The sequence below is a fragment of the Tricharina praecox genome (genome assembly GCF_024521635.1).
Source record: "Tricharina praecox strain CBS 144465 chromosome Unknown BZA05scaffold_14, whole genome shotgun sequence".
Lineage (NCBI taxonomy): Eukaryota > Fungi > Ascomycota > Pezizomycetes > Pezizales > Pyronemataceae > Tricharina > Tricharina praecox.
In genome coordinates this window covers 448355-461422 of record NW_026250416.1, presented here as the reverse complement: position 1 = coordinate 461422, position 13068 = coordinate 448355, and the positions used below count along the sequence as shown (strand labels likewise).

Below are 13068 nucleotides of genomic sequence, written 5' to 3'. Positions count from 1 at the left end.
CTCCGTTCGGTTTCTCTCTCTCTCTATCTCTCTCGTTGTTTTTGTTTGTTTGCTTTTCATTTGTTTTCGTTCGTCTCATGTACCGATATCAATTCTGTTCTTCTAATCAGTACCGTATGTACTTTGGGGGTAGTTGTTCAATCACAGATCTCGTCCTAGTAGTTCCCAAGAGGCTGGAGTCGGTATATCGCCAAATCTTTCCCGTTTGTCTCCGGAACACAGCCGAGAAGACTCTAGTCGGTCAGTCGGTCTCGATATGTATGCCTCCAAATCCCTCCCGTGTCTCTACGGCTCAGCAGCCGGAAAAGACCCTAGCTGGTCAGTCGGTCTCGGTCCGGATATGTCGCCAAATCCTTCCCGTTTATCTCCGGAACAAGAGCCGAGAAGACTCTAGCAGGTCATTCGGTCCCGATATGATGTCGCTAAATCCTTTCCGTTGTCCCGGTGTTTCGGTATGTCGCCAAATCCTTCCCGTCTGTCTTTCCGGAACAATAGCCGAAAAGACTCTAGGTAGGTAGCAGGTCAGTCGGTCTCGATATGTCCCCGGTAATGCCCGTTCAGTCCATTCTCCGCAGTCTGTGACTGTCCTGCAGCTTTCTATCCGTCCTCGCCCAAGGTTTGGAAAGGGAGTTGTATGTGGAGTACGTAGGCCTTCATGCGCTTCACGGGATGAAACGTCCTAATCTTGTGTGACGTCCCGACCGTGAACGTTGAAACAGATCCGATCCCGTCCTTATTTTGGTGACCGGATCGCTGTCAGGGATCAAATGAGTTTTGCCGTTTCTCCACACTTTGCATTTTTCAATTGGCAAGGGCAGGGGCAAGGGGCGGGCGGGCGAAACGTACCATCGTGATTCGTGGCCTTTATCTATATGTAGTATGTAGCCGTCTATAGAGTACCTCTGTCTATGATCGATCATCTATGTGTATGTCTATGGGTATCATTTCACACTACGCCCACGTCCATACACTCCACCAACACCGGACCTCGCCCCCCTTGGCCCCCCAGTCATCCCACCCCGTCTCCACCCCCTCGCCCACAATCTTCATTCCCTGCGCTAACATCCGCGCCTTAAAGTCATCCCGCTCAGCCTGATATCCCTCCCTAAGCGGCATCTCGACGACCGCCCTGGCGCTTGCACACTGCTTCAGCCACGTCCCCACCATGCCCACCAACAACCCCGGATGCTCAGGCGAATACAACGGATCCGCCGCGACCACAAGCCCAAACTTCTCCTGTTCACCCGGCAGCGGGTTAGGGATAACCCTCCAATCGAGCACCCGAGCGCCCACCTCGGCACCCAGCGGCAACCGTCCTCTATTCGCATCAATATTCCTCATCAGATTAGGTACGATCTCCACCAGATCCGTCAGGAGCACCTCCTCGACGTTCGGGAGCGTCGCGGCGGCCGCGAGCCCCACCAGCCCCGTGCCAGCGCCAAGCTCCAGCACCCGCGCCGCCGCCGGGAGCCCCAGTGCGCACAGCCGCTTCGACAGCAGGTACGACGACGCCCACGTCTTGAGCCCCAGGTTATCGGCCGTCAGCGCGGGCTCGTGCAGTGTGATCTCGACGTGCCCCTCGTGTTCCCGCTCCTCTTCCTGCAACGCTGGGGTATTCACGCCCGACGAGCCGGGGGAGTCCTCGCCCGAGCCCGCGAGGGAAGAGTACTGCGTCTGCGCCGCCGCCGGCAGAGGAATGCGGAAAACGCGCTGCATGCTCCCGCGCGCTGAGCGCCCGCAGCGCTCGGCGATCCGCCCCGCGGCGGAGTCGCGGATGACCTCGGCTTCTTCCTCGGTCAGCCAGTGCAGGGGCGACGCGATCACCGACACGAGCCATTTATCGAAGCCGCTGGGAGCGGCGTCGTGCGAGGTGCTGGTGGTGGCGGGCTTGTCCCATGATGGCGGGGGCAGGGTGAATTGCGATAGGATTGAGAGGAGCGTGGTCGAGGAGGGTTTGGTGTATAGGCCGGGGAGGTCGAGGGCTGGTGGGATTATGTTAGTTAGTTTCCCGATCTGCGGTATGGACTGGTGGACTTTGGTGGGGGGATTGGTTGCTACGCGGAAGTGTAGGTGCAGGTGGCTCGAGCTTGCACTTACCGTGGGTGTAGGCTTGGAGAATGTGCGACATGAGCGATGAACGAGAGAAAGACGACAAGGACACAAACGAAAGAAGCTGGAGAGCTTATGAATAGGTAGGTGAGGACACGGTAGATGGCGGGAGCTAACATCGGGACTACCTATTGACTCAGCTACAAAAAGTCGCGGAGAACAGCTAGCCTCATAGGGAAGGTTCTAGCGGGAGGCAAGTCGGTTGCTCATGGAAATCACTCGATATCGATCTCCCATGCCAGTGTCTACAGCCGCTGTGAGAGAGCACTACCCACTGCTAGGCGGTGCGCGCAATGGTCAATGGGGCTTTAGAGGTTCATCTTTAAGTATCTACAAACAGTTCCAAGACTGGATGCAAGCGATGCACAGCGAAACCTTTGAACCGCCCTCAGCAATGCGCCTTCGACGCCCAATCTGAATAGCCTTGCGAATAGTTCCCTAGCAAGGCCTAAACGACCAGAATCCCACCAGAGGAATGATACAGTGTTCTCGATAGTCCGGTCCAGACTGCAGTCCGGACGGGACGGACTGCCAAGATCCAGTCCCGTCCGTGTCTTTTGGAGGACGGGATAAAAGTAGTCCGTCCCGTCCGCCAATTTTCTGGACGGGGTTGGACTGCAGTCGACTGCAGTCCGTCCCGTCCGACCTTACTGGTAGACCAGTCCGTCCGGCAGACACCTCCGGACGGACTGGATGTATGTAGTCCAGTCCCGTCCATGGGTCCGGACGGACTGGACTGGATTATGGAGAACACTGGAATGATATGTGGAAGATAAAACCTCAACGTCATTACAAGTTACATTGCCGGAGCCGGACAAGATAGCTAGTGAGCTGTGTATATACAGTAACTGGGAGCTTCTACCAGAAACCGACAACCGCGGCAAAGTCCACGTTGCTGCCATGCCAATGATGGGGATCCCGTTGAGGAGATCCTCGGTGAAGCTTGGGCACGGGATAGGGCGTGAAAAGTGGATGTCCCCCTCAGATTTGGATGTATCCACTGGCATTGTGTTGCCCTCGTTGCTACTTACCTATGGCTGTTCGGACCATCACGAGGATTTTGGCCCTATCGGCAATGGTCTCGACAGCTAGCCAGCTACATTCGGGCCGAGTGGTCTGCTCAGAACACAGGCTAACACAGGCTGGGCCGCTTGAGCTGTGTCCCGGTTGGCCGGGATATGGCGACGATGACGAGGAGGATACTCCTAACAGACGGCTATCGATGTACATATCCGGTGACTCGGTTTCTGCGTTGCCTTCTTTGCCCAGGCCCCATACTCTTCGACGGCTTATTCGCCGTCCTCTGTTCTGCTCTCCTACCTGCCTTCCGGTGGGACCGTCCTGCTACGTCGCAGTCTTGTCCCTGGGGGAACTTGGAAGTCCGGTATAGCCCGGCTAAACTTTCTCCCGTAGATAGCTCAGATATTTGCATCTTTCTTTCAAGTTTCCGCTCCCTCGCCCTTGTTCTCAATTCTCACCTCTGTCCAGTGTCCACAGGATGGCCTGCTCCGGGTCTGCCTGCTCAAGAGTCAAACTACCGTTTCCTGCAATTCTCGAGTAGGCGCTTGCACGCCTACTCGACCTCGCGGGCACACTATCAATACTATTCAATGGGTGTCGTTCTCGCGCCTGATAAGCTTCGAGGTCTCGAATCTCGATCATTCTTTTGTAACATCTTAATCCAGCCACGAGTGATAATATATGATTATGTTTATTTGGTTCTCCGCTCCCTCGGCCTTAGTATCGTTCCTTTTCTCACTTCCCTGTGATACATGGGATCGCGACGGCGAAATAAAGCATCGATCGCACCACTAGTATAGGTATCATAGGTACCCAACACAGAGCCACAAACCCAGCCACAACCCAGCCCCCTCCCTCGCGTGTTTTCGCCGTGCTGTCGCCGGTCTGTCACCGGTCAGTCAACACGTGCGGGCGCGTAGTATCGAGGACAGTGGATGAGCCAATAGGACACCCTCCACTCCTCCACTCCTCCCTGCAGGTGCGAAAATAAGCACTCTAACATCACTTCTGTTACACGGCCTTGCTGGCTGCTCTAGCGATCATAAGTAGGGTACATGGCATTATGTAGAGTATTTACCCAGCTAGTACGCATCTAGGCAGCAACTCCTTTTCTCTTGCTTTGCTGTGTTATGGATGTGGGGGATGTACCAGCTAGGAGACCGGCACCTATATCGGCTTAATACCGAAGGACTTGGGCTCGGCTCGGGCTCGGGCAGAAGTGGATGCATCGCCGAAGCTGTGGTCAGAATGTGAGTAACCAAGTGTTTGTGGGAAGCGCAGCCGCGATGAGAGAAGGCTGGGTTGGGAGGGGGGGAAAGGGGAGAGGGGTAGGTTGTACAACGTGTGGTTATACTATGCTCTAGATTATAGTAGGCACCTTCAGTTAAGCTGCAGATTTCATGCGGGCTGACTGAAAGCCCGTCTGATCCTCCTGTTTGCAGCCAGAGATCGGATATGGCCGGCGACCGGTTCGTGATGTTTCCGAATGCAATTGGAATTCTCCAGGCATTGGAGGAGATTGACGGAGACGGGGGAGACGAGGGGGGATCCCATTGTTTATGTATGGCCACGGTCTTGGGGCCCCCGTGGATTCGCTCACACAGTAACACTCCGATCCTCCCCACCCAGGTTCTGTTACATCATAACTACCTGTACCAGCTCGTATTCCATGGCCCACGCTGGCCATGGCACTCATTCTGCTCGCTCTGGGGTAATAGTTAGCCAAGTCCTTCTCCTCGTATTCCAAAGTATGCCAGATTAGTTGAGACTAGACCCTCGACTCCGCCCCTGTAGGGCCTACCCACCATCGCTAATTCTTGTACCACCTCGCCTTTGCAGCTTGGTTTGACGATCGAGCAGAACTCACAAAATCACGCGCAGGCAGGTAGCGGGCTGCCTGCGCAGTAGGCCGGCGAATCCTCTAGCTGCATTGTTTGTTGTTGCACATATGGCTCCCCAACAGGCAGACTGGACGATGCGACGGTGAAATGGGGAACACATATAAACCCCTCACGACTCCTCCTCCCGGCAGCCAGCCAGCCAGCCAGCCATTCCATCCCACCAGCGGCACTGCATAGTATAGTACATTCTCTCTCCACCCACACGCACACACACAGACACGATGCTCGTCCTCAGCGCCACCGCCCTCCTCTTCCTCCAGTTCGTGGCCGGACTGGAACAGACCCCGCGGCGGTCATTGCCAGTCCTTGCACGGGGCGACTCGGATCTGCAGAGCCCCGCGAACCTCCAGGGCCATGTAGCGACGGCGATGCAGTTCCCGGGCAGCGGCCTCACGAAGCGCCAAAGCAGCTGCCCATCGACGATGGTTTCCGCAGTGTGCAGCAACGGCCGCACGGGCTGCTGCGAGCCCGCGCACGTCTGCTTCATCTCCATCTCCGGCGAAGAGGGCTGCTGTCCCATCGGTACCACCCCCATCTCAGCTTACCATCCACCATCTAACCCCCCCTAGGCGAGCTCTGCACCCGCGTCGGCGGCTGCGGCACGGGCGCCTTCCAATGCGCTGAGGACGCCGGGGGTGGGTGCTGCCCCGACGGCACAACGTGCAGCACGAGCGGCAGCGGCCTGTGTACGCCGGGCACGACGATGCCACCGCCCACCTCGACCTGCGAAGCAGGCCGCTTCCTGTGCGCGGCGAACCTGGGCGGCGGCTGCTGTCCCATCGGCCGCACCTGCACCGCGGACGGAAAGTGTACCGCTGCCACCGATAACCCCACCACCACCGGGTGCGCGGCCGGCCGCTTCGAGTGCGCTGCGAACTTGGGAGGCGGCTGCTGCCCCATCGGGAGAACTTGCACCGTCGATGGGAAGTGTCTCCTCCCCGATGAGTCGTCGTCCTCGTCTTCGGCGTTGCTTGCAAGGCCCACGTCCACCGGTGGAGAGGATAGCTTCACCGCTGTCGCGGTCACCCCGACGACTAGGGTTTTGACGCCTACAACTATGCCTGTGACGTCGGTGCCCGGTACGGTGGCTACTTCTAGTCCGAACTCGAACGCGGAGAGGAATGGGGTTAGGTGGGGACTTGGTGGGGCCGTGGCCGGTGTGGTCGGGTTGGTTGCTATGCTTTAGGGGGCGATGGTGGTGGTGATGGTGGTGGTGATGGTGATGTTTACGCGAACGGCTATGCGCAATACTTTATGTATGTACTTACTTGGATATCTAATGACGGGCGTTGGGGGGCTGTATTACTACTGTATTGTCGACAGCTATGAGAATAATGACATACTAGTACTTACTTCTTACTGAGGTCTTGAAGCGTCGCTTCTGCCAACTCCCATTTATCTTGACGTGGAAGTTGGAACCTGCCGAGTGCTTAGCTGTGAATATTCCAAACACTAGGTCTCCTCCCTCGCTCGCCTCCATTCGACCACATCTTGCACTTGCAATCCAGCGCTCTGAGCGATAATGGGAATAACCAGATCCATTCGGAGATCACTTTGCTGGCAGAGTGTCTACTCTACGTCTTGATGATTGATTTGGCGCCGTGATGTGTTCCAAGAACCAACACTCATCCCCCTACCTACTCTGCCCAACCAACGAATGGCTGTAGATGTATATTTTTGTTTAACCATTGTTTCATTCAACCTAACTACTAGTAGAGTAGATCATGGCAGTTACAAGTTCGATTCCTCTGCTCTCGGGAAGGAGGAGCTCTATCTACCTATTCGAAACCGATCTCTGCCTTTTCCTTTGCCTTTGCCTTTGCCCCGTCTAGTTCCGTCCGTGTCCGAGCCTTGTACCTACTGACAGTCTGACACCATCATCTCACCGAGTCGTCGGCGGCCGTGGGGCGGCTCTTGGTACGTATAGTACGTATAGTACTGCCCAATTGCGGCGTATTCGGACCTGCTCTGCTCTGGTACTCTACTCTATAGTCTCGCTGCGAGTTTCTTCCGCCTGTTGCTGTTGGTTGGTTGGTGTTGGTTACATACGGCCTTGTGCTCTTCTCTCTTCTCTCTTCTCTCTTCTCTCTTCTCTCTTCCCTCTTCTCTCTTCCCTCTTCCCTCTTCCCTCTTCCCTCTTCCTGGGTGTCCGGCGGTCGATACCTACTTCCTCTTGTTGATCTCTTCCGCTGTCCACTCTCCCTCGGGCACCACTCTCCCTCGGGCATCTCTCCGTTTTGCCTCAAAATCTCGGAGTCTCAGAGAACCTTCCTCTTCGTGTGGACTATGTAGGGGCATGGGCATGGGCACGGGCATGGGCATGGACACGGGGTGGTCCGTGATCCCGTATGCAGGATGTGACTCCGGTCGACGTCTGTTCTACCTTCCCCGGACGTCCAATCATGACTCGTGCACCATCCTATCACGATTTCCGAGCTCCTTCGGGCTTTAACGGTTGTATGGACTACCAGCGCAAAACTCTTCCCTGGGCCATGCGAGTCGTGTCTCAGTCTCAGTCTCAGTCTCAGTCTCAGTCGACGGACAGCTGTACTCTACATATCTATAACCATTGGCGTTCAAGCTTCAAAGCCAACTTGAAATCACGAGTGATGTTGGATGACCACATACACTCACAGCCTTCTCCCTTCCTTAATATCACCGCCGATTGCTCGCCAAATCACCAATCACAGACAGACAGACAGCCAGTCTGCAACTCTTACTTCCTACTTCTTACTTCTTCCACGACGTACCGTACATACGAGACTCGGGACTCGCGATCACCCGAACCGTCCCCGTTTATTATTGTATCACCTACCCCCTCCTCTCCCCTCCCCTCCCCTCCGCAGAACCCGTATGCATCCCATCCATCATCATCACAGAGAAGAAAAGAAAGCCCCATTTAACCCACGTTCCAATTGCAAACTCCCGACGCTTTCTCGCCCGCGCATCGCCTCGCACTCTTGCGTTAAGCCCTAATATACGTCGCGTCGATCTGCTTAATCCTCGGCAGGGCGAGGCGGACCTTATTCCTATAGGTGATACCCGCATCTTTCTGCAGAGGGTTTCCCTCGAGGTACACAGTCTCTAGATGTTCCTTATCCTTGAGCTGAGCCTCGACCTCTGCGAACGAGGCGAGGTTGTTACTGCTAGCCCAGAGCTCCTGCAGCTGCGGGACATGCTCGAGCCCCGACAGGTGCGAGATGTTGTTGTTGGTGACGTCGAAGACTTTGAGGTTGGGGTTGTGCGTCAGCCCGGAGATCTCCGTCAGCGCGTTGTCCGATACGTAGAACTCTTCGAGCTCGGAAAGGTTCTCGAGGTTTTTGATTTCCGTTAGCCGGTTGGATTGGATCGATAGGATCTTGAGTTTTGTGAGCGTTCCGAGATTCTGCGGTTCGTTAGCTGGCCTGTCTGTACCTCCTCCCCCACTCGTCCCTCCCTCCGCATCAAGCACGCACCTTCAGCTCGGTAATCTTATTCTTCCCCAACCACAGCTGCTCGAGGGAAACGAGGGAGTCTAGCCCCTCAATCTCTCTAATCCTGTTTGCACCCAACTCCAAATTCGTGAGCCTTGCGAACCCCTCCAGGCCCTCGATCCTGCTGATGCGGTTCTGCACGAAATACAGGTTCTGCAGCAGATCCTTCAGCGGCTCCAGACGCTTGATGTGTTTGATGCCGTTGAACGACAGATCCAGACTCGTCAGCTTCGTGAGCTTCTCGACGCCGTTGATGTGCCCGATCGCGTTGTCGTACAGGTCCAGCTCCGTTAACGTGTCCGCCAGGACTTCCAGTCCCTCGATACGCTCGATGCGGTTTTGGCGGAGACATAATTTCTAGCACACACACTCATCCCATCAGCACACACACTGTCTCTTCCCATCTCCCATCAGCACGTACCGTGATTTTCAGGAACCTCTCCAGCCTCAGCGCAGGAATCGACAGTATGCGCAGGTGGATGAGGTCGAGCTCCTCGATGTCGGGCGGGTATTCGTCGAGCAGGTCCTCGTCGTCGTCGATCACGTCGACGGGCGGGGACTCGTCGGATATTACTAGCGTCGCTGTGCGCGCGCCTTCCGTCGGCGGCGGTGTGTCGGGCGCGGCGGATGGCGTGTGTTCCGGTTCTTGTGCCTGTGACGGTGCCTGTGTCGGCTCCTGTGACGGCTTTGCTTCTGGAGCTGGAGCTGGTGCCGAAGCGGGTAAGGGCGCGGGAAAGGACAAGGGCACGGGCACGGGCGGCGATGGAGGCGTTGGCGTTGGCGTTGCCTCCGTCATGCTTGTGGTGGGTTGTGGTGGGTTGTGTTGTGTTGTGCTGTGTTGTGGTGTTGTGGTGGTCGTCTTTTTTTTTCTCGCGCGCGAGCCTGTGGTGGTGGTTCGAGTTTCGAGTTCTGGTACCTGACGTCGACAGATGGTGGAGGACGGCGGACGAGGACGGACGAGGACGGACGAGGACGGACGAGGATGGAGGGGGCGGGGTGTGGTGGTGCAAGGAAGGGACGGGACGGGACGGTTCTATTTGGAAGGACGCCGTTCTAGCTGGCTGGCTGGCGGTGGAGGGTCTCGTGGTGGTGGTGGTGGTTGTTGGTGGTGGCGGTGGTGGTGGGAAGGAGGGGAGGGGGGGGGAGGGTCGGGCGGGGTAGGTACGGTAGGTAGTAGGTATGCTGGTGATGATCCGATGCGCGCTGAAGGCCGCAGGCTGCAGGCTGCAGGCTGTAGCAAAACTCGCTCTAGGAGGTCTCTAGGAGGAGTGGTGAAAGAGTCTTCCGAAGTTCCGATAGGAGAAATTAACGGCCGCGGGAACACTGGCACTTCCCTTGCCTTACACACGCAATGTGTGCCTGCAGCAGCTGCGCAGCACACGTACGCGGGCTGAAAAAGAAATGTGACGTCTGGACTCTGGTGGTGGCTGGTGGGGTATAAAAAGCGGCGTTTGAGGCTCAGCTCATCTGTGACAGTTTCACTCCCACGACGGACACTGGACAGAGCTCATGACCGTATGTAGAAGAGATAATTGCTTCTATAGAAAACGGAGACTCTACCGAAGCTGAATTACTCCCTCCCTCTCGGCGGGAAGTTTGTCAGACGCTCACGCACTGCATGTCACGGCTTCAAGTAGAGTAAATCGACATATTACTCTGCAGAAGCGTACAGAGTGTCGACAGGTAGTGTACAGCTGTCGGGTGTTATCTTCAGGTACTTCATGCACTCTACTCTGCGCGATAACAACACGGTCATATATTGAACAAGATCAACACCCCCCACAGCAGAGGCGGTGGGTGATAATAATATCTACTACTAAGTACGATTAGAAGACAGCCAGGTAGTAGTTATACAAACGTAATCAACGTCGTCAGCATGTCCTTCGTTTCTTGCTGGTCGGCATCAAGGTCTTCGTCGCCCATTAGAACAACCGATTCTGCAGCGAAGTAAAGTCAGCGATCATCAGCATAAAGGAAGAAATACCGCTGCATACCTCGTAGTGTTTTCCGTATGCTCTGCAACCCCAACTTCTGTCCCTCGAGCAGACTCTCAATCTTGTTCTTCGCCCCGCCATCCTCGGCACACATCCATGCCAGGATGAGATCCGTCATCTGTATTCCAAACAGCCCCGCGTCCAACCTGCGCGACAGCCACTCCTCCTTCATATCTTCCCTCTCGTCCTGCGGGAGTCCCTTCCTCTGCTCATCAATCTCCCTCTCGACTTTCCCGAGCCGAGCCGCGTAGTCCTGCCGGATCTGCACCAGCCGCGCAATCTTGGCGTAGTCGCTCTCAACGAATTTCGCGAGTGTCCGTATCCTGACTGCCGAATCGGCCGGCAGTAATCGCAGCATGCTCGCAAATATGCCGAGGAGGTGCTCGGTTGTTCGGGTGTCTTGCTGTAAACCCCGCCGTGCGTCAGAATCCCACCCTTTACCACCGAACCGGCTACGAGTGACAACATACCTTCTTCATGAACATACCGAACAGCGTTTTGAGGCCCGCTGCTGATACGATCCGCATTGCCACCTCCGCGTTCTGTACCGAGCTGATAGCGTGATCGAGTAACCGAAGAGCCCTCGGCTTGCTCATCTTTCCCTCTCGCAGCATGATGAGAGCCAGCTCCACGCCCTCGGCTTCCACAAACTTGCGCTTGCCCTCAGCCTCGTCAACGACGCATGTAAGACAATCAAACACGTTTTCGACAAACTCCTCCTCATCTCCACCCTTGACAGGATCGCGTTTCCGATACGGAGACAGCAATTGAAGGAACAGGTCGACACCGTTGAGCTCCGTCAGCCGAACTCGATTCGCTTGCGCCGTCTGGAGGAGAATGGCGAGCAGCTCTGCTGCGTACTGTTTGTTCTGCGAAAGTGGAGACTCGCGCACTTGGATGCGCTTGAGAAGCCATGGGAAGATGTTGGTTTCCCTGACCATCGTTTCGGCCAGCGAGGGTTGAGAGGCTAGATTCTCGAAGACACCTGTTGCGACGATCGGTGATTAGCCGGGTCAATTATCCTTGCCCCCCAAAGGGGATAGACATACTGAGCGTGTGATAAACTCCACTGCGATCACTGTCGTTGCTTTCGTTCAATCGCGACAGATTCTGCGATAGCATTTCCAGCAATGCTTCCTCCACCATCCCATCAACGAGCGAATTCCACTGATCAGGCTCCGCCTCGACCTCGTCGTCTGTAAGCTCGCTGATGACCTCAACCACATCAATGGCAACATCCGTATTCTCGTGCGCCAACAGCCGGACCAGTGACCCTAATGTGCCCAGCTTCCGGAACTCCTCGAACAACTCCGGGTGCTCGGACAATATCGAAAACGTCTTGATTTCGGTATCCAATTCCTCCTCGCTAGCCATGAACCTGTTCCCCGCGTCAGCACCATCGCCATCGCCCTCGCCATCAAAAAAGAACGCACTTATGCGGCTCATCCTCAAACTTCCCGCGCATCTCCGCATTCTTACTGATCAACCTCTCGAACCCCAGCGCCTTCTTTCTTAGCCAGGCGGCATTGATCTTTTCGGGCTCCGAGATGCCGCTCTCCTTCTCCTGCGCATCCACGTAGTCCAGGATCTCCGCCTGCTTCTCGTTCACGCCGCCGCCAAAGAACCTACCGCCCTCCTCATCTTCTCCCGGCGCGTCAAAGAAGTCCGAGGGCAGCGACGACGACGCATCCTCCGGAGGAGCCGGACCCGCCTCCTCGTCGTCCTCGTCGGGAGCGTCGGCCGCATGTGCCGACCTTGACCCTGTCGTGTCGAGCCGGGCGGACTTGTAGGCAGCGACTGAAAACATGTCAACAACGAACGAACGGAACGGAACGCGCGGGAAACGTAGGTAGGTAGGAAGGCAGGAAGGAAGGCAGGGCGGACCACGCACCTGGATCGTGCTGCGGAGCGAGCTTGCGCTTCTTGGAGGTATTGGAAGACGCCGAGAACGACGAGCTCGGGAGTGCCGGTTTCTGTTACGCGGGGAAGCAGTGATGATGTGTCAGTTTATGCTATGCTAGCTGCTTGCTTGCGCGGTGGCGGCGGTGAGGGAGGGTGTGTGCGGGGGTGGAGGAGGGATTACCTTGAATAGACTGTCTATATCCGTCATTATGAACGAGTGTGTGGAGGCGTGCGTGCGTGTGTGCTGCGTGTGTGCTGCGTGCGCGCGTGTATGTCTTATCAATTAGGATGCGGTCGAAGATAGGGTGGAGTGGATGTGATGCTGGTGGTGGTGGTGGTTGCTTTTGTCGTCGAGCGAGTGAATGGGGTGGTGGTGATAGTGAATGGGTGGTGGTGGTGATAGTGAATGGGTGGTGGTGGTGATAGTGGTTGTTGTGTTGGTGGTGGAGTGAGGACAAGAGTGAGTGAGCTGTCCGAGCGTTAGAGAGACTGACGCGCAGGTCGGTCGGAACGAGTGGTGGTTGTTTCACTTGCCGGCTGCTGGTTGCTGGTGCTGTATGTAAGAGGCTCAAAAGAGTGTGAAGTCTAGCGTTTCCGTGAGCCGCTATCTTGAAGCCTTCGTTCCCCGATCACAAAAGAACTGAAAACAACGGACGGAGACAGGACAGA

General features: G+C 56.1%; 4 protein-coding genes across 4 annotated transcripts; 1 reads left to right on the top strand and 3 right to left on the bottom strand.

The window, feature by feature from the left end:
- Nucleotides 1-733: 733 nt before the first annotated feature.
- On the bottom strand, nt 734-3771 carry BZA05DRAFT_419219 (putative methyltransferase-domain-containing protein; the record flags this gene model as incomplete). The annotated part of the gene is made up of 10 exons (XM_051485569.1): nt 734-753; nt 847-868; nt 970-1982; nt 2098-2173; nt 2592-2709; nt 2761-2798; nt 2910-2932; nt 3141-3197; nt 3430-3504; nt 3588-3771. The coding sequence occupies 10 exons, from the start codon at nt 3769-3771 to the stop codon at nt 734-736; spliced, it is 1626 nt and encodes a 541-aa protein (XP_051338919.1).
- Nucleotides 3772-4995: 1224 nt separating this feature from the next.
- Nucleotides 4996-6403, top strand: BZA05DRAFT_400030 (uncharacterized protein). Its single transcript, XM_051483853.1, has 2 exons — nt 4996-5552; nt 5600-6403. Exons 1-2 carry the CDS (start codon nt 5252-5254, stop codon nt 6214-6216), a joined length of 918 nt encoding a protein of 305 aa, XP_051338918.1. The 5' UTR covers nt 4996-5251; the 3' UTR covers nt 6217-6403.
- Nucleotides 6404-7575: 1172 nt separating this feature from the next.
- BZA05DRAFT_374409 (uncharacterized protein) lies at nt 7576-9612 on the bottom strand. The gene is made up of 3 exons (XM_051481761.1): nt 8925-9612; nt 8486-8860; nt 7576-8415 (listed from the first exon to the last, which is right to left on the bottom strand). The coding sequence occupies exons 1-3, from the start codon at nt 9297-9299 to the stop codon at nt 7996-7998; spliced, it is 1170 nt and encodes a 389-aa protein (XP_051338917.1). The 5' UTR covers nt 9300-9612; the 3' UTR covers nt 7576-7995.
- Nucleotides 9613-10342: 730 nt separating this feature from the next.
- On the bottom strand, nt 10343-12854 carry BZA05DRAFT_61397 (Catenin-beta-like protein). The gene is made up of 7 exons (XM_051488491.1): nt 12581-12854; nt 12389-12470; nt 11931-12294; nt 11547-11875; nt 10968-11482; nt 10498-10900; nt 10343-10440 (listed from the first exon to the last, which is right to left on the bottom strand). The coding sequence occupies exons 1-7, from the start codon at nt 12605-12607 to the stop codon at nt 10352-10354; spliced, it is 1809 nt and encodes a 602-aa protein (XP_051338916.1). The 5' UTR covers nt 12608-12854; the 3' UTR covers nt 10343-10351.
- Nucleotides 12855-13068: the final 214 nt, after the last annotated feature.